The sequence below is a fragment of the Netta rufina genome, assembly GCF_964035555.1.
Source record: "Netta rufina genome assembly, chromosome: 14".
NCBI lineage: Eukaryota > Metazoa > Chordata > Aves > Anseriformes > Anatidae > Netta > Netta rufina.
Genome location: NC_140137.1, coordinates 15,113,683 through 15,139,932, shown reverse-complemented (window position 1 = coordinate 15,139,932; position 26,250 = coordinate 15,113,683). Strand labels below are relative to the sequence as shown.

General features: G+C 49.2%; 2 protein-coding genes across 5 annotated transcripts in view; both read right to left on the bottom strand.

The window, feature by feature from the left end:
- Window positions 1-10,170, bottom strand: part of RNF130 (ring finger protein 130) — a 40,612-nt gene extending 30,442 nt beyond the window's left edge. For both annotated transcript variants that reach the window (XM_084295183.1, XM_084295184.1), the window contains exon 1: window positions 9,420-10,170. In XM_084295183.1, coding sequence (XP_084151309.1) covers window positions 9,420-9,681 — 262 coding nt within the window. In that variant the 5' untranslated portion in view covers window positions 9,682-10,170. The remainder of the gene's footprint in view (window positions 1-9,419) is intronic.
- Window positions 10,171-12,405: 2,235 nt separating this feature from the next.
- Window positions 12,406-26,250, bottom strand: part of FLT4 (fms related receptor tyrosine kinase 4) — a 56,222-nt gene continuing 42,377 nt past the window's right edge. Inside the window, exons 18-30 of one of the 3 annotated variants that reach the window (XM_084294999.1) lie at window positions 25,631-25,735; window positions 24,036-24,149; window positions 23,711-23,799; window positions 23,275-23,422; window positions 22,625-22,719; window positions 22,014-22,136; window positions 21,562-21,673; window positions 21,095-21,194; window positions 20,561-20,666; window positions 19,494-19,633; window positions 18,694-18,814; window positions 17,810-17,895; window positions 12,406-16,395 (exon numbers count right to left, since the gene is read on the bottom strand). In XM_084294999.1, coding sequence (XP_084151125.1) covers window positions 16,176-16,395; window positions 17,810-17,895; window positions 18,694-18,814; window positions 19,494-19,633; window positions 20,561-20,666; window positions 21,095-21,194; window positions 21,562-21,673; window positions 22,014-22,136; window positions 22,625-22,719; window positions 23,275-23,422; window positions 23,711-23,799; window positions 24,036-24,149; window positions 25,631-25,735 — 1,559 coding nt within the window. In that variant the 3' untranslated portion in view covers window positions 12,406-16,175. The remainder of the gene's footprint in view (window positions 16,396-17,809; window positions 17,896-18,693; window positions 18,815-19,493; window positions 19,634-20,560; window positions 20,667-21,094; window positions 21,195-21,561; window positions 21,674-22,013; window positions 22,137-22,624; window positions 22,720-23,274; window positions 23,423-23,710; window positions 23,800-24,035; window positions 24,150-25,630; window positions 25,736-26,250) is intronic. The other 2 variants (XM_084295000.1, XM_084295001.1) reach the window with 2 other exon arrangements.

The window sequence follows — 26,250 nt, the reverse complement described above, 5'->3', positions numbered from 1 at the left end:
GCACTAGGAAGCTACTGCCCTCTGGTTAATAACGCCTAAAGCTAATTGCATTCTTAAGGCAAAAAAGTCTTCTTTAGAAGCTCAATCTCTACCGCTGAAAGCTGTCACTATATGCCCAAGAATTAGGCTCAGTAACACAAGCTATTTTTAACTCTAGTGCAGCTAGAACAGTGAATTTACATCTGAATCAATACCTGCCTACAGGCTGAAAAACACTAGAATATGGTTCATATGCTATAGGCATTTACCAAACAGCTCTTTATTAGTCATTCTGGGTAGGGTAATGTGTTTTTTTGTTGTTGTTTTAATGCAGTCATAAACGTCACTGCAGTGGAAAGTATAACTAAACAAAGGAGGCTGTGAACACGAGGGTTCAGAGCAGTTATCTGCCATGTGCAGGCTACTGTAAAAGAGGACGACAGTAAGAGCTGATGTTGTAAAAACCCCGCAGCGACATCGGCTTTTTACACATGCACATTTTGTCTACAGGGAAGCGCATTCAAATTTACGAGGAAACAAATGGTTTTGCAAACACGACGCACTCCAGTTGTTAGCTAAACAGGTATCGATGCTGCAAAGGAAAAGTAATAGAAACGGCAAACGCCAGACATATCTAATTTCAACAGTATGCAAAGCTTTTTTAATTTTTTTATTTTTGTCCTTTTTGATGCTGTAACGTATCCTGGAGCAACCAAAACCCACACGGATCCGTGTACGAGGTGTACAAAATGCAACGTGGAAGATGGCCTCACAGTGCAGCATCTGAAACTGCTGAAAGGTGTTTCTGTTTGCACAAGTGCCGACATGCACTTCAGTCTGACACAAGGGTGGCATTATTAAGGAATTTTTAGAAATTCGGAGCCCACAGCAACTTATAACACACGTATTTACCCTGTCAAGTGTCATGTCATCTCTGGCTACTACAGATGGTTGGGATAAGGAGTTTTTTCAAGACACAAACAATTTATCTACATAATAGTTCTGAAAACTGTTGCAGTTCCTAAGAGATACAAATGAAGAGTCCCAAAATTTCCTTTTAAAGAAACAAGTTCGTCAGCTCAGACTAGGGAATTTCAGCACGAGGCCTACCACAAAAGCATCCAGTTTAAGGTATTAGCTGGAAACAAACCAGAAGGCATTTTTAAGTGCTTTCAGCTTAACAAAGCTCGGGTTAAAACGTTTGACAGAGAGGATTTAAACAGCCCAGCAGTCTTGTCTGAAACAGGCTTTTCTCTGCTTACTCAAAGAAAATTAGTGCAGATGAATCTCTATCACAGCAGTCACACAGGAAATGGTTTCATCTCTTCATCTGGGCACGACAGGCCTCTCCCCGCCCGCTGAAGGAGGGTGGGCAGCCAGATATAAGCAAATATTTCTTATAATCAGTTTTCAGGATTGTATTAAAGACATTTCAAGCACAGAAGGCTACCTGCTGTATTTTTATACTTGTAGGGTTTTTAAGTTTTTTGTTCCTCCCCTCATGTTTTTATATGTTTGCATTTTCCCTGGGATCAGGGAACTGAAATATAGATTCTTGAGGCCAAATTTTAGAGTGTTTTCCCTCGTTACTCTGACGTTATTACTTCAATCCCTTTGGAAACTGCTGACTAGCACTGATCCCACAAAGTTGTTCTGGAGCACCAGGAACAGCGAGGATCACAGATGCACGCTCACCGCCACTGCAGTCCTTAACACAAGACAACAAGGTATTTTTTAAGAGGAATCGTACTCCTTTTTGGAAATGCAACAGAACCACAACGTGGCACATGCGCAACCAACCTGCATTAAGATAAAAGCCCTTCCCTGTTTCATGCACGCTTCTGACTCGTTCAGAGCATTTCCACTTACAAATGAGAGGGGAAGCATCAGCAAACTACCACAGGAAGTTTTGCAAGCCTCGAAAGCTCAAAAAAAAAAAAATAATCACATTCTTCTCCAGTGAAAACACTTTCAAGATTCTCAGGTGTGAAACAGCCTTTGAAAGCTACCATTCAGTAAGTGGTCACCTTCCATAGAACCTCCTCAGGCTGCTAAAATTAACCCTGAAAGCAGACGCTGAGGCCAGAAATTGTGTAATAAACGTGAAGGAAGAGCAGGAACCCTACAGATTATGCACATGGACTGAACGTGATGGCTTCAGCGCAGTCAAAGCTAAAATTCAGAGTGGTAACAAAAATGGTCCCAAAATCTAGATTATGGGTTATTAACTAGAGTGGAAAATCAAAAGCGATAAAAAGGGAAAAGGCATCTGGAAAAGGGAGGTGGCATTCTGAGAAGCCTGTTGTACAATCCGGGTTTATAAAGCTTATGTAGGCACCTCTAAACTCCAAATTTCAAGCCACACAAATTGAAACACTGTCAGGGAAAGCAGTAAGAGATAAAAACAGCATCTGTGGGAAATGTAGCACACATTTTCTACTACAGTAGAGATCAAAGCTGTGGACAGAGCTACAAAATGTTACTGGACCAACAGGATTAGGATTCAAGATATCCCAACACACAAGTTTTCCAGGCTCAGACCAACAACCACCACGACACAAACAGCACGTTATCACTGATGAGGTGATTCAGCATGTCCTGATGAAGATTTAACTGACAGTAAATATTACTTTAGCACCAAGCAACAAAAATGTTACTAAAAATCTTGTTTTTATAAACCTGAACAGAGGAACTACAAGTCACTGAGATTTAACGCAAAGTTATAACCCACTTTTCTTTACATTAGCATCCTATTTACATCACACGGATGTTAAGTAAACTGTTTGCTTTTAACCAAATAAAATTCAGGAACAATAGTGAAGAGTCTGGTTGTTTTTTTTTGCTCATTTTTTCAATACACTTAACACACTCCATAAAGAGGCCAAGTCTTATAGGCATGCTCAGCTTTCCACCATAGCCAGCTGGCTACAATAAAACATCTGCTGTACACCTAACCTGCCAGGCACATCAATTTGCATTGTAAGGGACAGATAAATGAACGGTGTCAGCAGGAATCCTCATTGATAGCTCCCCATTACCCTGTCATCTGCGCTCAGTTGTCCAAAGTCCAGTAGGGATCTAGAAGACTGGGACTTGCAAATATTACCTGGATGATGTCCACGCCAGAATGAAAAGCGCCTTCACATTAAATTAGAGTTATTCTAAGACAAATCGCTCGTACATAAAAAGATATGATCAGAAGTCACTCATGCAACATTATAATTGCAGAAGAAGTAGGAAAACTGCTTCCTGTATGCTTATAGGCACGCTGCTGTTCTAGCTAATTTGAAATATAAGTTATTTACTCCACCTTTCCTTTCTTTGTGTCTGCCTATGTACCAAGAACATGTTGGCAAAGAGATAATTTTCTGTTAAAAGTGGTAACCTGCTGGGTTAAAGAGCAATGTTCAATTTTCTTGTAAGTACCTCCCTTCCTACTGTAATGTAAGCCCCACCACCACCGAGGAGCCTCTTTACAGAAGAATCAGCTGGGATTTCAGTACCCACAAGTCCGGCTGCACATTTGTTCCAGCTTTAGGAGAACTTCAATTTCCTCTTGCACAACACACAAGACTGCTCAACTTGCATATAATCATTTCTCCTTATTTTTATTTTATTTTTTTTTAAAGTTCAAGAGCCCTTCCCACTGTACTATTTGTGACAGCACTTCAGGGATTCATGTGAAAGAAGTTGATATCGCAATAGATCCAACCAGGCTTCCTCAGCTGCTGGAGTTGACTGAAGTTTACACCCGAACAACAACTGCTTTCCTCCTCATCTTTCCCAATTGCTCACCAGGTCCTTCAGCTTCCTTCTCTAAGGGGAACAGCCCATTTTGTGGTAGCCAAAATGAAATTAACAGGTCAGCTGTCAGGGCAAAAAAGGCTTTGTCAGAGCTAAGTACACACCTGCCTGAATGCAGACTCCATTCTCTTCTACCTCTGAGCCCTGACCGGGTTTGCTTTCCCTCCTGTGTGGGGTGTTCATGCTGCTCTTGCACTGCCCAGCACACAGCTGTGATGGTCCACTTCAAAAAGAAATGCCATTATTGTGCTGGTGTCTGTTATCAAGACTTTGCTCCCTTTCCACAGGGCATCTTGAGCATTAACTATTTTATATCATGCTTTTATTCATTTATTTTTTTTTTAAATGGTCAGGTACCTTGATTGCATCTCAGCTAACGCTCTGTTCTCTCAGGCCAGCATCAGTCGCCAGAGCTGGTCTCAGCTACACGTACAGAAATTGTTTCACAGTCTGACCTTCAGTCACTGTAATACAATAGGTGGAGAGGCACCATCGATATCTGGGGGGAGCACATCCGAAGACTCCCTGGGAAAGAAGGCAGCCTGCAGAAGATGCAATCCCACGCAGGGCACCTGACTGCAGAACAGACCCGTGCAACACGATTACGCTCCCGATAAACAAAAAGGATAAAGTTTCCAGAAAGGGAATTCAGCTGGGAAATTTATAAGAGCAGCACAGCAGCATCGATTCTTTCCTATTTGAAGGAAGGCTCCTCGTACTTGCTATCCAATTACAGCTTAATAGCACACCTGTAACACACATTTTCTCCAATACATTGGTACTTGTGTTATTATCAGTATAGCCCTTACTCAAGCCAGTTATAATTCCTGCTTTTAAAAAGTTGCATTAATGAGTTACACGTGGCAGCATTTTATTTTCAAGAGCTATTTCAGGCAATTGCTTTGACTAAAGTTGGCTTTACCATCAGGAGAAACTCCTTGCACAAGAGGCAATCTGGTTTCAGGGAAGAAGTTAAACAAAGGAAAGTCAGTGAGCTGAGTCCTGTAACAGTTAAGATTTAATCTCGTTAGCTCAGTAAGTATACTACAATTGCAGCTATAAACTGCAATATAAAGACCACTTTTCTTATCAGTTAATGACTACTAATTAAGCTGGATACTGAGATGCGTGGTAAAGGATGCATGCACAGCACACACTTTTCCCTCCACAAATCCATGCTTCTTGATGCATTTGCTGGTTCTGTTTTCTTACAGCCTGATGTTTGGTATTCTGGGCAGGAGGGAACACGCACTTCAGCCTGGATATCACCGAAAGCTCCGCAGTCACCAGGAAAGTGTCATTTTAGACCTTCTGCAGCTAAAACCTGTTCACATCACACATTTATAAAGTGCCAGTGCTACCAAATGCTATAGTACCACGCACAAGCTATACCTCCAACCCTACCCTCATGCCACAATTTGTTCCCTACCTCCACCTTTTCCTAAGGTGGTTTTTTCTCCTTTCTAAAGCGCTGTCCCTGTCCCTGGGAACATGAACGAGGGCCCAGGAGCTCTCGCAGAGCATCACCCGCCCTGTGTGCAGCCCATCCCATCCCATCCCATCCCCTGCCACCATTTCATTTCCATCGGTCCCACCTCTGTGACCCCCTGGCCTCCCCACCCAGCACCCAACAAACCTTGTCTCCCACCATCACACCCAAGCCCCCAGCTTCCCATCTACACCAGGAAAAATCAGAGCAACCCTGAGCCAGCAGCCACAGGAGAGCCCTAAGCACGGCGAACATTTCAGAGGGAGCTAATCCACAAAGCGCAGCAGTTTCTACCCAGAATCAAAGGCAGTTTTCCACGACCTCTGGCTCAGCTCGAGATAGTGAGAGGAAGGCCCTGGCCATGCCCCGTGCAAACAGCAGGCAGAACGCCCACGCATGCACCTAAGGTGAGAGTTTTGGGTGAAATATCTCGTTTACCACAAAAATAACCAAATAAGGGACTGAATGAGAAGTGCTCAGTAACCTTACTGACACAAACCTGACCCATGGTGTCAGAAAAGCTGCGTTTATTTGGCTGTTAGGATGCACTTTGCTATTAAGCTCCCATGCAGGATGAGAGGAACAGTTTTTGATACTCCGCGAGCACCCAGATCCGGAAGCTGTGTAAAACTGCCTTCCAGTAAGCAATCGTTTGAGTCACAACACAAGACAAAGAGGTTAGGGGAAGTAAGAAGAGGACCTAGAGGTGGAAGGACTGAAGAAAACTCAAAAGGAACTCATCTGGTACTGAGCATTTAGCACTTGGAGAGATGTGCACACACAGAGGTGCTGCACGCACACCTCACAGCCAGCTGCGACAGACGGACTGCTCAAGCTCCACTTTTACAAGCAGCCGTGGAATTACTGCCCTATCACTTACACAGCAGCACTGCTTTTGAAAGCCAGTATCAATTTCATATGAGGGTCTATAAAAAGTCCAGGGAAGCTGTGCTTTGATACACGTATTGACATGGCAAGGTTGAACCGAAGAGATTCTGCTAAAGAAACAGAAGTGACCGAATTTGTTCTGTGCTGAAATTTAAATGATGGGTAAGCACAAGGGACTGACAACTTCAAAAATAATCAGATTGTGGGCATATTCAAGAACACAAGTTAACAAGCAACACTACAGTGTGACACCTAGGCTGTGCTACTACAAATGCGTACGCTCAGCTGCAGAGCACTGACCCTTATCTAGTAAACTCATGAACTAGTAAATTCATCTACTTCCCTGCAAGCAAGGAATAAAGGATCTTAATGCAGCATGTGAAACGTGACTTTGAAGACGTTTCAGTTCTAATGCAGATAACCCAATCCAGCGGTCTGTGAATGGGTCAGTTCCTGACTCCAATGCAGTTTCAAAGCCAAGCTATCCCCAAACAGTTGCAGCAGGCTTTTCTTCTCAGGATGCAGATCTGGGGATCCAGCAGATCATTTACTGCTCTAGCTGCAGAGGCTGGCACTAGCTACTTGTATTAAGAGCTATTAAGGAAAAAAAAAAAAAACAACTTGCAAAGAAGTGCTACAGCAATATAAACCGGCTGATAAAAAGGCATTAGAGCAATCACTGACAGCAGAACAGCACAGTCTTATCAAAGCCAGATATAATAAAACAGAAGAATGAAATCACGACTCTTAAGCATTCAAGAACTTCTTAACTAAGAACATAACATACTCCAGATTTTCCTGCTACACGAAATATTTTAAAACCGCATGAAGTGTGTCTGGCAGAATTAAAACAAAATGCCTCGTATCTAACCATCTATACAGAACACTTCAGAAGGATTTTAGAGGAAGGCAACAACAGCAGCATTTGCTTTAACTATCTCCTGTTGACAAACAGAAGGAGAGAACTGAACCTCCCCAACAAAGTTTTAATGACTGCAGCATGTCAAAACTGCAGTAATTCAGGCCTGCAGTTTCCCGATTCCTGCTGTGCTTTCTCACTGAAATTATTCATCGCCATATACTTCAGCAGCAAGGTATAAAAATACTCCTTACAGGGTGCTGAGTTATTTGGCTCTCCCCTCACCATTAGCTTCTGGTGAAGAAGCTGTCAGCCCCTCTGTGCTTTAATCTCACTTTAGCGAAGACTGTGTGTTGGAAGAGATCAGAAACAGCTACGGAAGCAGATTAAAAAGTCATCAGTATCAAAAGTTTTTCCTTGACAAATAATGCAGCTATGAAAAGAAACGACACCCTGCACGTATCAAAACACAACAGCCTTAACCCTAAGCCCCTCACCCCAAATACCTCTTGCAATAACTGGCGGGTGCCCAGCCTCCTTTAATGCACGATTTGGGGTGTCTGAGGTACACCAGGAAGCAGCAGATGAAGGAAAGACGGAGCCTACCTGGCGAGAGCTGACCGAAAACATCCCTAAAGGTAAGATCTGAAGTATGAATGAAAGTCCTTTTGCAGGAGGCTTGCTCAAAGATCTGTTTCTTCACTCTGCCCCCACAAAGGTGCTATTTAAATATATTCTAATTAACACTTTGTAACGCTAATGAAATAGAGCTTCAATGAAACCAGCAAGCATGTGCAGATGCACAGCCTGCTCATATACACTAGTAGCAGGTACAAAGCTGCCTAGCAGGAGGTATTTGGCTCTGAAGAAGCATCAAAACATTTTCCTGATCTTAAGATTTGGTAAATTCTCAGGAGGTTTTAATAATACAGTAGTTATTGACGCTTCAGGAAAAAAAAAAAGACAAAACAAAAACAAACCCTCTTAATATTCACCGCTTGCAGCCTAGTTTTAATTGATTATATTATTTAATGCATTATTCAGAGCTTTACTGCTCAGAAGACAGGTTGGGACCACTGTGATCCATCAAGCGGTCCATTTCTTGAAGATGGCAGTTCAGATAGTGTCAGCAAGGGGGTTTAAAATAAGATACTATTAAAAATCACATCATCGTGACTGAATGCCTCATTTCAGAGCAAAACCAAGATAATACCCTCACCTGGTTAGGCTAGCATTCTCTATAAAACCTAACATTTCTCAGAAAACAACAAATGGACAACAGCTTCACTTAATAAAAATAAGACTGGGAAGCACAACACAGCGTTCAGCACTATAAACTTGAGCACGTTTTGGACTGGACACGAGAGCAACAGCCTGATGGCTCCAGTCATTCCCAGTCTCGATGGACAGCTTAAAAAGCATTTCTGAGAAGCGTTCACTCAATAACTGTGACTCCATGCAGCTGCAAAAGCTTAAGGCCTTCCAGATGCACATCCATCGCAGTGAGCGCCGTGCAGCTGCTCTGAAATTCACGGTACTGCTGTAACCAAATGCTGCGAGCCATCCCTACTGACTCTTTGTAGCTTAGAAATAAACCCTACCTCCCTCCATACGACCAGCCTACTCGGACTAAACCCATTATGCTTCGTCAAGCTGTTATTAAAGTCAGATCATGGATTTTTTTTTTTCCTCTTTTTCCCCCGTGGGCAACTTCTCCCTGCTCTTTTCCCAGAGCTGTCTAGGAAAGTCTGCAAAGCTCAGACAAAGGCCAACAGCCTCGCCGACGAGCGAGAAGAGGCCGAGGTGGGCAGAAATGGGAGCAGATGGTCTGGCAAGGAGTGGGGACCCCTGGCAGCATCGGGGACCCCTGGCAGAACTAGCGGGGACCCCAGCAGAGGCAGTGACCCCCGGGCAGCATCAGGGACCCCTGACAGGAGCAATAGGGACCCCCGAGCAGCATTATGGACCCCTGGAAGAAGTAGTAGGGACCCCTAGCCGAGGCAGGGACCCCCAGGCAGCATCGGGGACCCCAGACAGGAGCGATGGGAACCCCCAGCAGCATCAGGAACCCCAGACAGGCACAGCGGGGACCCCCGAGCAGCATCAGGGACCCCTGACAAGTGCAGTGGGGACCCCCAGCAGAGGCAGGGACCCCCAAGCAGCATCAGGGACCCCTGACAAGTACAGTGGGGACCCCCAGCAGCAATGGGGACCCTCGATAGGAGCAGTGAGGACCCCCAGCACCATCGGGGACCCCTGACAAGTACAGTGGGGACCCCCAGCAGCATCAGGGACCCCCGACAAGTACAGGGGGGACCCCCATGACCACCGGGGACCGCCAGCATGGGCATGACCCCCCCACCATCTCTCTCCCCACCCCCTCCTCCCGCAGCCCATTACCTCCGTTGATGGGCACGGGAGCCACCAGCAGGCCCTTGACCTCCACCTTGGGGGAATCCTGCCCGTAGCGGCCTCGGTCGATGCGGAGCAGCGTGGGGCCGCCCCGCTCGGGGCTCAGCACCGTCACGTTGATGAGGGCGGTGTAATAAGCCTGGTTGGCGTTATCGGCTCCGGCCGGCCACAGCCAGCAGTGCCACAGCAGCAGCAGCAGCACCGACGAGCCGCCGGGCGGGGGCCGCCGGCCCCGCCACGGCTTCATCATCGCCTCAGGGGGAACCCAAGCGGCCCTCACGGCTGGCTCGGGGCCGGGCCCCCCGCTCCTGTAGGGCACGGGGGGGGTGGGCAGCGAGGCGCCTTAGCCCATCTGCCGGCCCGGGGAGGGGGCCGGAGCGAAAGGAGGCAGCGGGAGAGGGGGGAGGAGAGCGCGGGCTCATGCCATGGGAGGAGCCAGGGAGGTGGCGGCGGGTCCCGTAAGGCTGAGGGGATGTTTGGGGGCTGTTTAGGGGGGGTTAGGGGCGAGCCCCGCTCCGCCGGCCCCGCAGCTCAGGGCGCCGCGCTCATGCCTCCGCCGCCGGGGATGAAGAGGAGGAGAAGGAGGCGGCTTTCAGCAGGCCGGGTGTCGGGTTAGTGAGGCGGGCGGCTCGCCCCGCTGCTGGCCCCGCCGCCTGCCCCGGCCCGCGGCTGCCGCCCCATCGCCCGGCCCCGCTCCGCTCCGCGCCCGCCCCGCTCCGCGCCCGGCGCCCCGACTGCAGCCCGGCACCGGCCGCACTGCGCACGCGCGCTACGCCCCGCCCGGCGCCACGAGGGCGAGGGGAGGGGCATACGCAAACCACGCCCCCCCCTCTATCTCAGATGGAGGGTGGGTGGGGCTACGGGCGGGGTGACGTCAGGCGGGCTGTGAGGGGCTGTGGGGGCTGCCCCGGCTCCTCAGCGCCGCTGCCCGGCCTCGGAGCGGTCGAAAATAAGCACGGGGAGGCTTAAAAGCACGCGTGGGTGGGAGGGGGAGATGGAGGTGTGAAGGGCTGTGGGCAGCTCGGCCTCAGCCTGCGACTGCCCCTTGGCCAGCACGGAGTTCCTTGGTTTTGCTGTGCTGAAATGGGGAGGCCGCACCCGCGCTGAAATAAACGCAAATCGCGTGAAACGCTGAAAAGCAGGACCTGAGGAATCGATCTCTTTGCTTACAAAGGCTTTGAGCCTCTTCATGACCAGAAAAGTAATGAAATAGCGTGACGGCCTGCTCTGCTTTCGAAAGGCAAATTATCTGGGTATTGATGGCAAGGAAAAGTACCGCAGGGTTGTGGGTTTGGATATTTTCTAAATTTCCAAACGAGTAACTGTGCTGTGCTGCTGTTCTTCCGAGATACTGTCTCCCTGGTGACTTCCCCAGCTGCTCTGCGAGGCCCTCTGATAAGCATTGTGCTTAACCTAAGCATCTTCTCAAACTGTTCTCTGGGAAGGTTTTGCGGCTTATCCACTCGTGATGCACCTAGTCACGTGTATGTACGATAACACAATAAAAGCACATTCTATATATCACATGTAGCTGCAATTGTGGGTCTAAGCCTTCCCTCAGAGAGCCCCATGTCATTCCCAAGGAAGGCAGGAGGCTTTGCAAGCCCGTCTCTGAGCAGAGGGGAGCCGCGGGGTCTGCTAAAGGCATGTAGCTTGTGGCGCTGAGATGCTGTCTATGAAAAGCTCCACAGAAATGTCAATACAGTCCAGGAAATGTTTCTGAAGCATCAGCTGAATGTTCTGTTTCTGCTTTTTTTTTTTTTTTCCTCTTTTTTGTTTTTTCCATTCTTGGTAAACGCTGGGTGAGGAACCAAAGGCCAGTAATGGCCCCTCAACATTTCACCAAGCCTTTCACCCCCAGATGGAGGAGCAACGGGAGGGCAAGAGTCAGGACAAACTGATACTACTCCGTGCAGACCACGGTCCCAAGCCGCCATTCCTGCAGAGCAGACAGTAGTTTGATTTTTCAGCACTACAAGCTCTACATCCAACCTCCCCACTTCCCTTTTCTAATCACAAGAAAGGGCTGCTCTGCGTCCTGCTTTGTCCCGTTTTGTGCAGCCTGTGCTTCTGCCCCACACAACCTGCATGGCCATGAGCGCTCCTCAGCGCCTGCCCGCAGCCGCCGAAACAGCGGCCAAAGCCCTCAGGATGGACACAGTTTCCCTTCACTCCATCTGTGGTGGCTGCCACAGGGAAACATCCCCTGCTGTCCTCACACCAAGGCACAGCACCCAGCAGCCGTGTCTCTGCTGGCGGCCGTGCCACGGGGCCCCTTTTGTTGCCAGCCAAACGGCTCCGAGGTCTTCCCAGGTCACCGTGTGGGTGAAGATGGAGCACCGCCTGGTTGCACTTTGCCCCCTGTCGTTATTTTTGGGGGCGAGAAATGGCCATTTACCCCTTTACATTGCATCCAGCGCTCCCTTAACCCACATCCCACAGCCCGTCCATGGCGGATCAAGCTTCCCTCCCCCTTGCCCTCAGCCCCGCCGCCATTTTGCCGTCCCGAGGCCCGCGGGCTGAGGGCGCCACCTGCGGGGCCTCCCCGGGGAGCGCCCGGCCACAGGCGGCGGCTCCGGGGCGCTGAGGAAAAGGGGGCGACCCGGGGGGACACCGCGGTGCGGGGAAGGAGGGCGACAAGGGCCGAGGGGAGGCCTCTGGAGGCCGGGAACCGGCCCTGGGGTGGTGGGAGAGATGGCGGAGGGGTGAGGGTGCTGCTCCTGTCAGCAAGCTGAAGCAGCGCGCATCCGGCTTCGTCATGAGAAAGGGCCGAGTTTCATCCTGCATGGAAGTGCCACCAGGCCCAGCTGTTTCCTTGAGGATGTGGGAAATGCAAAGGGACGGCAAAGTTAAAAAAAATAATAAAGTGAAATGTGCTAATCGTGCAGGGCTGCCCTGAGCTTCGCTGGGAGCTGGGGCCAAGTAGAGCCTGTGGGCAGCGGCCGCCTCCAGGAACCAGGGCACTGCTGCCAGTTATGACTTTATTCATTTTCACATTTAGATATTACAACAAAACTCTTAATGACAAAGGATAACAAGTACAATAGGAGGAGAGGAAAGAAAGCAGTGTTCTAACTGGTTTGATACATAACCGTGAACTTCCAGAGACAAGACTCAACAGGAGTTATGAAGACTCACGTACGCTCACTGGTAGAAGAAACTCACGCATGCAAACACCCACTCACCCACAAAACACTCACACAAACCACGCTTTTGTACTCACACATAACCCATGTTGTAACCTACTTGCTTCGGAGGCAGTCCACTGAAACATTGAATGCTGCTGTAGCAACAACAGGTACCAGGTTAAAATATTGCAATATAAATGAAGTGTTACTTGATACACAGGTTTTTCTTCAGAGACGCACGTGTATTTGCAAGTAGGGGACCAAACACTTTGTTTTCATGAAGGAGGAATGTCCTCTCAACACCAACACTTTCTAGGGAAAAATGAGACTGTGTTGACTGGGAATGGTCATTTTAAAAGAGGATGATGATAAATAGCTTAGCTTCAGTTATGTGTTCCAGTAAAAGGCCTGAACAAAACGAAACAGTGCACTGTGAACAGAACAGGCACAAATATCGAACCTGGGTTTTGAAAGCTGAAATACTTCCTTGTAGCTGTGGAAAGACAGACAACACTGCTGCCTCTCACCTCAAAACCAGAACAAACCAGCTTCTTTTCATGCTCACATTTATCTGAAGACTGTAAAATAACGCCAGAAATAATGCAAGAGTGTAGGGAAGGGTATCAGGTTTGTATACTCTAATTTTAGTATACTTTTAAGAGAGCAAAAGTAGAATTGTCTCAACAGCTCTTCAGTATCCCACACTACAATTGTTCCTCCTCATCAGGAGTGTCTGAAAGAGGAGCCTGCATTTGCTCGTATTAAGGCTACATTGTTCGTGCCAGGCTGTTGATGCAGATACGATCCAATCTGATTCTTTCCCCTTTCCAAGATGGTATAAAATAGAGAAAATAAACTTCTGTGGGGTTGGATGATTTGAATGTTTAAATTCAGATGTCACTTCAGCGCTTCCCCCAGTGTGAAGCAGGGGATCTTTAACAATAGCTCTAATGAAGTAACCCTTCTCCACAATGATGCTTGTGAGCAATTTACAGCTGAACCTAAAGCCCCAGTGCAGCTGTCTCAGCCTACTGGGAGTGCTGACAGACAGACAGAGCACTCAGATGCCTCCATCCCATTTCTGCTGAGGAATCCTGACAGTGCCCTGCAAATGCATGGCTTTGCTAGTACATTTCTAGCCCTCACTGGTAGCTACTTTGGGATTATGTTTTTTAACTGTTAATTAATTTATAGGCATCTTTCTTGGGCCTTCTCTCAGATGGGGCCGTATTTCCAGGCAGAGAACTGTTTGTGAAGCACTGGAAACAAGAGAATGTGGGTCCTACACTGCATATTACCAAGAGAGCAGCCTGAATTCAGCTCTGTCTGTCACCTTCCACCCATGTGAATCCCGGTGGAGACCCCCAGCAGCACAGGGCACAGGCAGCCTTCCTTCCCTCAAGGAATACACCCATCCAAACACCGGGGCAAGACAAGGGCAGGAGAATTTGGCCTGGCCTAGACCCCACTGGCTGTCCTGCTTCCCTGGCCTGGCTCTCCAGCATCTCCTGCCAGAAGGATTCTTACTGAGTCATAACAATTACTTAAAGATACTTAAATTCCTGGCAGCTTCGGGGGACGCCAGTAGAAGTCAGGGAATTAATTGTCACATGCAGTTTCCAATTCCTTGTCCTGAGCCAGCTTGGCTCAAGCCGGTCCAGTTCTTTGCCTCTTTTTGCCATGGAAATCACAGCCATGTCATCCTGCTGACATGAAATGGGAGGGGAACATTGGGTGCTCTGCACAGGCTTAGGGAATCTGAATGACAGCCATGCTTTTCCCATGTGCTAAATAAATTTTCCCCATTACACTTGTGCAGACAACTATAATTAAGACTTGGGAAAGTCATCCATAAGGACTCACAGGCTCATGTCAGGAAATACCTTCTGCTGTAAGAGAAGTACAGTTTGGGAAAACAGTGTGTCTGGCAGGAAACACAATTTTTAGAAGTCCAAACCCTTGCCTATATGCACAGAGGTGTGGCCTGCAGGCAGAAACTCCCCGGTGCTGAGATGCCCTGGTGCAAGGAGCTCTGCCAGCCCCTGGCGTGTGGGAGAAGGGAAGATGACAAGCTGTTCAGCCGAGCCTCTTCGCCCAGACTCCTGGTGGTGATGTAACCGTGCTCTGTGGCTGAGCTCTTGCATTATGAGCAGGATGGAAAGAAGTAGGTGGAAAGTAGTGAGGCAGCAGCACAGAAATCTGTTGAGAGGGGCTGTGGAGGTTCCCCAGAGCTCTGATTCACGTGGCATCTTTCAGAAATAAAGGGCCGGAGCGATGAGATGCTTCCTCAGTTAATAAATGTTTGTCAGTCCTCCAGAGGCAGGTACGCTGCGCTGGTGGCTCTGCAATGAAAACTGGAGAGGAGCCCATGGGGCAGAGCGTGCATCCGTAGAGCCAGGGAACCAGGGTGGCCGGGAAGGTCATGGTGCAGATCTGTCCATCCAGAAGGGTTAGGGCTTGGGCCCTGGCCAGGCACTGCCCTCTGGTGCTCAGCGATGCCAGCACACGAGGGGATGCAGCCCAGAGCACCGCGTTGCTGGAGCCGTGTTCCTGCCATTGTTTCAAAACCCCTTGCAGCAACTTGAAAATAAACATTTCACTCCCTACCACTTACATGCTTTTCCTTTCAGCAAACAACCCGTTTTCGCTCTGTGTTTAGAAGCCAGCTGAAATTAACACAGCTTTGCTTTAATTTCTCACTCGAGCAACAAATGATTTCAGAGCTGCTCTAGAAGGGGAAGGCAAGAGCAGGAGACCTGTGAGCAACCCGCTCTCGGCACAGAGAATATAAAACCCCATCTCACACATGGCCTGCAAAGACAGTGGCTATTTATCTCACTGGGAGGCCTCCAACCATCAGCTGGTGACCTACTCAGCACTGGCTGTGTTGAGATGGCTGAAGAAAAAAACTGGTAAGGCAGATTGACAGGTCGCCAGCAGCTGAAATGAGAGGGGTGTGGGTGTTGCTTGCAGAGGATCTGGAGGCTGGGTGTACGCTGGTGCCTCCCCAGAGTGAACAGCGTGCACGAACATTTACAAAGATCCCGTGGGATCTCTCTGTACCCCTCTTCAAAACGTCCTGCTCTTGCCGCTAACACCTCTAGGGATTTCTTCCCTTTGATTCTGCTCTGCGACTCAGCAGCTGACATCATGAGGAGAGGAGGAGGAAGCAATCCAAGGAAAAACATTCAGGCTGCACACCAGGAAGAAACTCGAGACTAAGGCAGATCTATTTATATCTGACCTGAAACGGGCTTTCTGAATGGGAAGCTGATCTGAGCAGAGGCTGGATGCTAGGCAGAAGGTGCTGTAGTGCTGAACACAGGCACCCACTCGCCAGGAGAATGCATCTGTCTGAGCCACAGAAATAAGAAAAGAAACCCGAGGAATCAGCAAGGTGCTCTCTCCAGTTCCGGCACAGAGAAGTTGCAGCTGGAGGTGCTGCGTGGGCCGTCAAGCTGCGGTTCCAAGGACATCAGTGTTCCCCAGCTGGTTTTGGGTGGGTTCCCTGCTGGGGCTGGGTGTAGGTTGGAGGGGAAGCTCTGAGTGACCCCGATGATGTGCCTGGAGGGTGGAAGGGGATGCCTCAGCAGGGCGTCTCCGGGGCCTGATGCCGTTAGTACTGCTCGGAGAAGAAGGAAGCGTGGAGAGCGGGGGGACTGGCCCCCTCTCCAGGCGGGGTGCAGCTGCCATCCTCAGAGTGTTCTGACAGCTCCCCGTATTCACTGTTGTAAAAAGTCTGGCCTCCGACCTGGGACCCGTACAACGGCCGACATCTGCCCCGCAGGTCTGACTGTTCCCCCGGCAGCTCTGCAGTTCCTCTGGGCCCTTTACTGCTGCGAGGGAGAGAGACAAAGGCGGTCAGTCTGAGCACTCCTGCAAAGCCTCTGTCCTGCTTAGAGAGAGCCCAGGTTCAGGAAATATCATCTGTTAATACACGGGGCAGCAGTGGGGTCAGAAACGGACGCACACCTTCACTTCAAAGCACACCACCAGGTCTTGCTCTAAACTTCAGCACAGCCCATACGCGTTGTAAAAACCCTGTGTGTAACCCAGCCACAGAGTTATTTCACCTCCTCTAGATAGCTCTGGGAAGCCCAGGGAAGGGTTGGGACCCCAACGAGCAGGGAGAGGCAAGAGACATTACCTCAATTGCTCCTAGGCCTGGCAGGAGTAACAGAAACTGATACATGCCAACAGCTAGGATGGGGGAAAAGAAACAAAGGAAGACAACGAAGAGGATGTGGGAGGAAAGCAGCAACCACATCTCTGCGCCTGCCAACACCAGGTGACTGACAAGAGATCACAAGAGCAAAGGAAGGGACACACTCAAGGGGAGGTTTAGGGGCAGTGTTTGCTAGGGGATGGGCCCTCAGGAAGCCTGTGGTGTAGGAGACAACAGGAAGGTGCCTTAGGGAAAAGAGGACAAGGACAAGAAGCAGGAGACAGTCTGATACAGCAGCAGAGAGGCCACAGGACTATGGCTAAGGGCAAGGACAATGACCAGCCTGGTCTGATGTTGGGAGGGAGAGGAGGAGAGGCTTGGGGCTGGCCTTGTCTATGCATGTGCTGACATGGCTCACTCAATACAGTCACAGAGATAAGGTCTCAGCCTGCTCTGGCACCGAGCAGAGATGAGCAGGGCATGTTCTCACTCAGGCTCCAAGCGTGGGGCAAGGACATCACCACCCGTAACATCCTCAGCCCTGAGAGCGCCAGCTTGACCTGCCAGCCTCAGTACCAGCACGGTCCTAAGGCCTGGACCATCCCTGACATGCCAGCAGGGCCCTGTAGCACATGGGTCGGGGCTGAAGGAAACTTGGCAGGGCTGGGGTGAACCCCAAGGAGGTGGCAGCCACGAAGTTTCAGTCCACCCCACCTGCCACTGCTTCAGGAAGCCCTGATACACTTCACCAGAAAATGCCAATTATTACTGGCAAAATAAAGAGCCCTGATAACACTGTCATGCCACTGTGCTTCATCATCTTAGTCTCATGCCTTATGGAACCTGTTTTGGTCTGTTGAAGGCATAGTTTATATTTTTAAAACCTAAGAAGCAGCATGCAGGTCTGTTATTGGTGCACTTTGCCTCTTGTTAACGTGTGCACGGACTTCTCTGGCTCAGAGCCCACAGCTCTGCTGCTGCGGAGAGCCCCACGAGGCATACCCTACAGAGAGCTGCCAAGAGCTCCTTCTTGTCTCAGGGCATTTGGCAGCAGGGAGATCTGAGTGGCTAGACTTAAGGAGTACCTGAATCCACCTTCTTTTCTGTGTCGGTTTTCTATCCTCTCAAATTCCTCAGATGCCAGAACCATCCCACTGTCTGTCTGATTGTCCTGGAAGGAAGCAACAGGAGTTATCAGTAACATCCCTGTCAACTGGTCAAACTGGGAAGGGAGGAGGAATTGTTTGGGAGATGAGATCATGTGTATCTGTGATGGGAAAAAGGAGTGGGGGCATTTTACTTCCAGAAAGACCAAGGAGCATGCTGGTGACATTCTTAGGTGACTTTTAGGTGCTTTTAAGCCACACATTCAAATGTAGGATTTGTGTGGGCAATTCAATACTACTTCTGGGGTTTAAAAAAAAAAAAAAAAAAGATTGCTCCCTGCCTGGAAGATGCATTACCATGAAACCAGTGAGAGGTGAGATTAATGGTATGATTTAAGTTTTGCAGCCACAGGAGATGTAAGTAGCAGACCAGTTCACAGAGGCCAGGAGGGCTCCTACTGCACACTGCTGTGTAAATCAGGATAGGGGAGCTCCAGGTGCAGACGAGCACCCTGAATTTCTCTAGTCGTGGCTGGATTTCAGTCTGTTTAACCAGGCTGTGATTACAGATTTGAGAAGGGTGAAGAGCAGGCTCTTCTCTAAGATTCTTTGTAGTCCTTGCTTGCAGATCTAAGCCTCCCTATTTCACAGTCAGAGAGTAGGATGTGTGCTATTGAAAAAGCCCCATGTACCAGGTGGAGAAATGAATGTGCATAGGGCTGGACAGACTGAACAGGAATGACGCAGACAGACTGACATTAGATAGAAGTGATTTTCCTTCCATGATCTTAAAAGCGAATGTGTAAGGAAACAGCTGAACATTTCTTTGCCCCTCTGCTCAGCCTCACTCAGGTGCTACTCACCGGGTGTGCCTTGTACATTGTGTGTGTCATGGGAAACTCTTCAAATGTCTTTATCCTGGATGGACACCTGATCTGATTTCCTCCCGTCAAACAACCAGGGAATGAAACGCAGTTGTAATATCTGCCAACAGAAGCGTACAGCATTCAGTAAAACCAACAGAGCCAACGTCCTGAACAAACAGGAGCTGAATTCAACTTCCTCTCCCTGCAACCAAAGTATGCAGGGAGGCAAATGACCCAAATGGTGTGTTTTTGGAGGAGAATATGGTCACCTTAGGCCTCTTGTCCCCCTCCTTCTACAGTAGGGAGCACCCAGACTTCCTGACTGCATCAGGCACTGATTACCTCTCCACGCTGGATAAGCAGAGTAATGCCACATAGATCTCAGGTGAAAACCATCACAGCTCCCTGGAGATAGGAAGCCTAGGCCTAACTGTCTGGGTTAGTTAGGAACAGACTGGTTAGGATAATAACAGAAGGGCAGAGACTCATCTGACACCTTCTTTCCTCATCTACCTGATGGGCTGGGATGCCTTTGGCAGGTAGGATGTGATGCTCTGTAGTTCAAAGCAAGAGAAGGAATGTCAGCCTCAGACGTTGGCAACTCTTGTTCCTCAGCAAAGGAAGGTGACTTTGTTTTTATGAGCAAGATACCATGGCCTAAGTGCTTAGATCACACCCGATCACCCCAGATTTTTCCAGCCTCTCACTACCGGGTTCTCCTCATATCCCTCAAGCTTTCTTACAGCTCTGGTCACTGGCTGCCCGCTGGCCTCCCTCAGCCCTTTTCAGGGGCTCACCTTGCTGCTAGGCTGTGGCAACGTATCCTCATGTCAAAGTCCTCTTCGTCTGAGTTTTGCTGGGCAGAGGAAGGCACCTGGCAGAAACCGTCATCTTCGGAGCTGTGAGAGTCGTTCAGTGGGATGTAATCCTTCCCTTCCTGGGGGGGAAGAACAGTGAGTGGCTTCACAAGAAGGGGAGGCCTTTCCTGCTAGAAAGGGCTCCACAAACAGAAACTATCAGAGCTGGGGAAGAACATGCCTATTTTATGTCTTTTTTTTTTTTTCCTCTCAGACAAAATATCTGCCTGGAGATTTCTGTGCCCACTGAGTTATGTGGCTGTGAGTGTTGCAGGTCCACGGAGGTGTGTGTGTGAGCAGGAAAACAACACAGTCCGCTGGCACCTAAACTTCTCCAGACTACATGGGCAAAGCACCGTGACTTAGTCATGCCTGTGCTGGGATCCAGTGCTGAAAGGCTAAAATCAGAGGGGCAGGATAGGTCAGTACTCGTTTTTAAGCGTTTAGCTCTCATCTTCAGATAACTTCTGATAACATCAAGAAAAAGTTAATAGCAGAGCTGCACATTCCTTGCAGTTAAAAGTGCTGGTGAGTTACTGCATGGCAGTGATTAGTAATAGTTTCAGAGAACTGTGGATATCTGACTGCTGTAATGGAACAGTTGTTTAGTTCACATGGCCCTGACATTTAGATCTGAAGATAGAGTTTCAGAAACCTTGGTGAAGTCCCAGTTTTCATTATGCAGTCATGTGGGAGGCAGGAGTGCCAGGGCCTTGAGTCAGCTGAAAATTTTCAAATAATCATCTGGGGATTAGGATGGAAATGCTGGAATGACGACTGAGAGGGCACCCGCCCTGCAAGGAGTGGGGCTATTTTAGGATTCAGTGAGAAGGCTACTGCAGAAATCCTGTCTCCAGTACCCCTGGGGGACAGACTTGTCTGATCCGGGAAACACTGCCTCATCCCCTGGCCTATGCAAAGGCTTTGCATCGTCTGGGGTGTCAGAGGAGGGCACAGTGGGGGAGCTAGCAGTCTGGAGCTGTATGGGGACACAGAGAGATTTTCACCTGCTGGACGTTTTCCTGAAGAAGGTTCCCCAGGATCTCCACCAGGTCGGAGAAAGTTGGTCTCTCCTTGGGATCACCGTGCCAGCAGCTCAGCATGATACGGTAACTGCCGAGAAGAAACACTGGTCTTACACCACAGAAATCCCCTCCTACCCGGCCCCGCAGCTCCTACCCATGTGGTGCCTGCTGGCACAGTGTGTACTTGCAGTGTGAAGATAAGCTTGGTACCCAGCACATTTTGTGCCATGGACGTACAGGAAGGGGGCTGCAATGGGGCTGGATCATTTTGTGTTGAATATAACTGTTAGCTCAGACAGAGCCAGCTGGGTTACACCTCAGATACCATCCGGACAAAGCACATTGTCCGCTTACAGAACCATCCCAGTGTGGGTATGCAAGGGGCTTGGTGTTCCTAGATAGCTCTGTCCTGCATTCAAACCCTGGAGAGGAGACGTTGGCTCAAACCCTGGCTGAAAGGTCTCTGCATCCCACAAAGGGGCCTACTCTGCCCTATCCATGGGGTGTCTGACTCACATTTCTGCTGTGGCGTACTCTGGGGCTCTCATCCTGGTACCATCTTTGAGCCTCTGGCAGAACTCCTCGTTGATCTGGACTCCAGGGTACGGAGATGCCCCTAAAGGAGGTTTGAAGAGGGGTGAGAAGCGGGAACATGAAGCGTGCCAGCAGAAAACAGTCCATGTCCTGAGACTGCCCTTCCTCCCAAAACACACGGGAGCTGTGGTCACTTCTCATGCACAGCCCACGTCTTTGATGCTGCTTGAGACAGGCCCCTCTGCCTCAGCGGGGAGGAGGCTGCCTCCCGTCACCCTGTTCACAGTTATGACCTTCATATTTCATTTGCCCACACTGATGTCTTCCCCATCACTCCTCAGACACGCTGCAGAGTGCCAGAGGCTCCTGCACAGACTGACCCACCAAGGTGCTATGTGGGAGGAAGGTCCTGCCTCCCTCAGCAGCACGTGGCCCTCATTAGCACTCACCGAGTGAGAAGATCTCCCAGAGGAGGACCCCAAAGGACCAGACGTCACTCTGGGTAGTGTAGACCTTGTCGAAGATGCTTTCTGGAGCCATCCACTTCAGGGGGAGGCGGGCCTGCAGGAGGGAGACAAGGGGCACAATTGCTCATTCAGGAACCAGATCCAACAGCCCTGAGCCTCCCTCCATGGAGGACTGGAGGCTTATTTAGGCCAGAGGGAGGGAAGAAGACACTGAAAGAGTACAAAGATTGAATAATGCTGGAGGGCTGAGGGGCAGAAGGAAGGAGACAGAAGTCTGGTGGTGGGGGAGGGCTGCACCTCCATCACCGGGCCAATGGTCCCTGGTCCCAGCCACACAAGTGGTTCCACTTCTCTCTTTTTATCTTTTCCTCAGTTTATTCTATCCCCAGAGTAGTTTATGAACACCTCAGAAGAGGTATAGTAATGGCACTCACACTGCCCTTCCTGACATAATCAGGGTCCTTGTAGATGTCCCGGGCCAGGCCAAAGTCGCAGATCTTTACCACGTTGTTCTCTGACAGCAGGATATTGCGAGCTGCCAGGTCTCTGTGGATGCACTGAAGGCACACAAAGAAGAAGGGGAAAAATCAGAGGGACAGGAACCACCATCATAAAGAGCAAAGCACCCCCCACCCCTATCCTTCCCTTGCCAGCCTGAGCTGTAATAGGGGAATAGAGGAAACAGGGAGGTGTTCCAGACAAAAAAAAATTAAAATGAGATAATTAAGGAGAAAATGAAATGCAAGAGGACTAAGTTCCCATCTCTGCATTGCCTGAGATTTCTTGAGGGGCATGAGGCAGATCACTGAATCTTTCTGTTTGTCACCTGTAAAGTGGCTGCAGGCAGCCCCCCTGAGTGCAAGGCTTTACAGAGACAAATCACAAAGCAAGTTCACACTGCAATGCTAGAGACTGGGACACAGCCTGTCAAAGAGCCTGGCTATTCATGGGAGAGGCTCTGTGATTACAGGGATGGACCTCACCAGGCCTCTTCTAGTCAGGCATGCACAAAAGAAGAAAGGAGCAGGGGAAATGCTGAGCTCACCTTTCGGGATGCCAGGAACTCCATGCCACGTGCTACCTGGAAGCTGTAGCAGATCAGGTCTTCCATAGTCAAGGGACTTTGCCACAAGTCATCCACTGCCCAGGAACACAAGAAAATGGTTAGACAGTGAGTGGTCTCTTGTCCTCCTTGCCCCTCTCCAGGACTGCAGGATACAAATAGCCCCTGCTGAGATACAGCTAGTGCTTGGTGCTAACTGGAGAAAGTGGCTCCCATCTAGGATTTTCTGCCTAGGTGGCAGAAAGCACACAGCAGGAACCTGTTCAAGTGTGAGGAGAATGAGTCCAACTTCCAGAATACTTCAGTAAAACATCTGGAAGGGACTTTGAAGGTCAGCTCATCATTCCTGCCCTAGGTTGGACCCACTGAGGAAACCCTTCAATTCTTCTTTCTTTAGGCTAAAGAAAAAATTTTAAGTGACTTAATCCTCCCTTTAGGGTTTCCAAAAACACAACAGGTGAATATAATAGCCCTGTTCAGGGAATTGACACACAATAGTGGAGTGATTGGCGTTGAAGCTGGGTCCCAGCTGCCCACTGTTTTGCTCTCCCCATTCCCAAGTTAGGCAAGTCTGGCATTTCCTTGGTGAGGAAGTACTAGGTGAGGAGCCACTGCCAAGGCAGGGGTATTACCTTCCTGGATCGGCTGTGCTGTCTGGCTCTTGTGCATCAGAAAGCGGTTGAAGATAGCACTGTCACTAGTCCTGGAACGACTCCTCCTGTCTGCTCTCACTGCCTCCACGATGGACTGGACCTGAATACGCAGCCTGGGAGACTTCTCCTAGCAAGAAGATCAAAACAAAAACCTCAGCAGGCAACACACACTGAGTCCCTGCACTCACGAGCTACACATCCTGCTCTTATACTGTAACTCTGGTCTGGAAACACCCATTCCCCACTTCAGACAGAAATTTCTTCCCTGATGTTACCCATGAGCCAACATCACTGTGTAAAGTTGACCTGCTGCTAGACAGTGGGTGTTTGTCTCATTGTTGGGTTATGTTCCTGGCTGCATGTCTTCCTTCCCTAGCCATGGAACAAGTCTCTAGGGACAAAGGAGGTTACTTACCCTGTAAGGACTGAACCCTTCCCGCTTGGTCCGCAGGTAGTTGGAGAGGTTGCCATACTTGCAGAACTCAACAATAACCATGAGAGGACCTGAGGAGAAGAAATCAAATGTCAGAAAGAGGCAAGGACTTGGAATAGTAAGAATTTGCCCCGATTCACATTATATGCAGTGCTGCTATGCTGCAGCAACAAGGCTAAGCGCACACCTACACACTGATAACGTCCCCACATGTCCCTGCAGTCACTCTCGTGGCCAGCAGAAATGGCACGGGGGACAAGCACTGATCTCTGGGAGCAGGCCCAGCCTGTCGCCCTGGGATATTTACCATTGGGTTTGGTGCAGGCACCCAGCAAATTCACCACGTTGAGGTGATTCCCGATGTGAATGAGGATCTTCAGCTCTGACATCAGTGCCTTGTGCTCACTTGCAGTAGCTCCCTCTGGAAACACACAAACCATGTCATGATGATGCCTCCTTGCAGCTTTTTTTGCACCCTTTCTTAGCACGGCGTTAATGTGAGCCTTGCTGGGGAGGTTGTGACCCCAAAGCCTTGGTACATTTTGTTATTGTATGTTTCCAAATGAAATGGCAGAGCCTCCCAGGATCCCTGCTGTAATGCACAGGGTGCATCCTGCAGGTGCAGGGACCCAAGCAAACACAACCTGCGTCCAACAGTTTTTTCCTTATGATAGTTGTGCAGGAAAAAAGATTACTCGAGGCTTACATACAGATGCGCATTTTTGAATCTCTGCCCTTTTAGCCTCCAAGCAGAGATAACGAGCTATAAAACAGTTTTAAGGAAAATTAGAAACAAAAAGACATTTGAGTCTTTTGATTGTGACTGAAGATAGGAGCTGCCTCAGAAGATCTTTTTATAATTCCTCTCCAACAGCAAACAGCAGCATTGTGCCCCTGCCAGCTCTCTGTACTGGATTTTCTCTCTGACTGCCTAATTTGCAACAATTCTTGCTCCTCTGTTTTACCCTAAAGGTGCGTTCTCTGTTTTTGTGTGCATTTTTCATACTTCTCTGCCTTCCCCACATGCATTTTGCCTTACTTGGGAGTTTGCAATTTTAGTTTGAGATAGAGAAGCATCCTCCTGAGCTGCAGCTGATGGGCCAGGTAAGAGCCATGCCTCAAAGGATTGTAAAAAACCTTGTATGGCCAGGCTTTGCTCTGCAATTGTCATGCAGATCACCTGTCCACCTGCAATGGTAAGTGCTGCCGAGACAAGCCACGGTTCAGTTTCTATGTACAGGCCAGTGCTGACCGGGGACTGCCTTGATATTTTGTTGGTTGCCAAATCACAGGATAATGTTCTGGATGCCTGTTTGAAAGTGCGGCTTAAAATCTCACTGTGGGTTGAGCAAGCTTTGGATGCAAAGCCAATTCAGCCCTCCTAAGCTCCGGAGCTGTAGCATACTTTACCCAGCTCTGAACCTGGCCCATAAACATGAAATACAGGAATGTTTTGAGGAAGGCAATTAGGAGCAACATTTTCTTTGGTGACCTGCCAGAGAGGGGCTCTGGATTCTTGTTCTTCCTTTGAGACAGATCTTACTCTTTGCCTTTGCAGACAGTTAACTTTCCTTGAAAGCTGAGTTCCCCAGGTCCCTGCTGTCTGCTCCACCACTTGCCTCCCAGTGCAGCTGAGCGGGGCTAAAGCATTCACGAGGGAAAGCCAAGAGGATCAGATGTGTAGAGGCCAAGAAGCCATAAATTAAAAGACTGGCTCCAGCTCCTCTCCCCTAGCTCAGCGCTGGCTCAGGCAGAAGCACCCAGCAGTGCTTAAGGGAGATAAGGCATTTGTTAAGGCCCTGGAAAATGTTTTATGCAAAAGTCAGTCATTTACAAGGTAGACTGTCTCTGGCACCCTTTATATCCACAAGGACTATGCATTCTGCTTTGCTGTCCACATACCTTTCAGCATTTTGACTGCTACAGTCTCACAGCTGTTACTTTTATTGATTCCAAACGCTGATGCTTCCACCACCTTCCCAAACGCACCATGACCCAGGACTTTACCTATGGGCAGAGAGAGAGGCAGTGTGAAAGAAGGCAGGTGCAGCACATGGAGAATGGGACGAAAAAACAAAAAACCCTACAGGAAACCATGGGATGAAGAAAGAAAAAGGGTTATAAAGGAAAAGGAAGGAGTGCAACATATGCCCTTTCCAGGTGGCTGCTTGCTTTGGTGGTGAGAATAAGAGAGAGGATGAGGGGAGGAACTGAGACAGAGCTGGCATGGACAAAGTGGAGGAAGGAAATGGCCCTGCAGAAGTGAGAGGCTGTTTGTTGCCCTCAAATGGGCTGTGTGGGAAAGGTAACTGTGACACCTTGCAGCAGAACAGCCAGGGCTAACGTCACTGCTCAGTGCATCAAAGGCAGTCTGCAGCCCTTTTAACCCTCCCAGACAGAGGGAAGGGACTGCAGGTGGGTGTCTGAGCACGAGGAGGATAATGGCTGCGTTCCTGGGCCTGAACTCAGGGTACCTCCCGTGAACTGGGCTGCTGTGCCCTGATCACCAGCTGGAGAACATA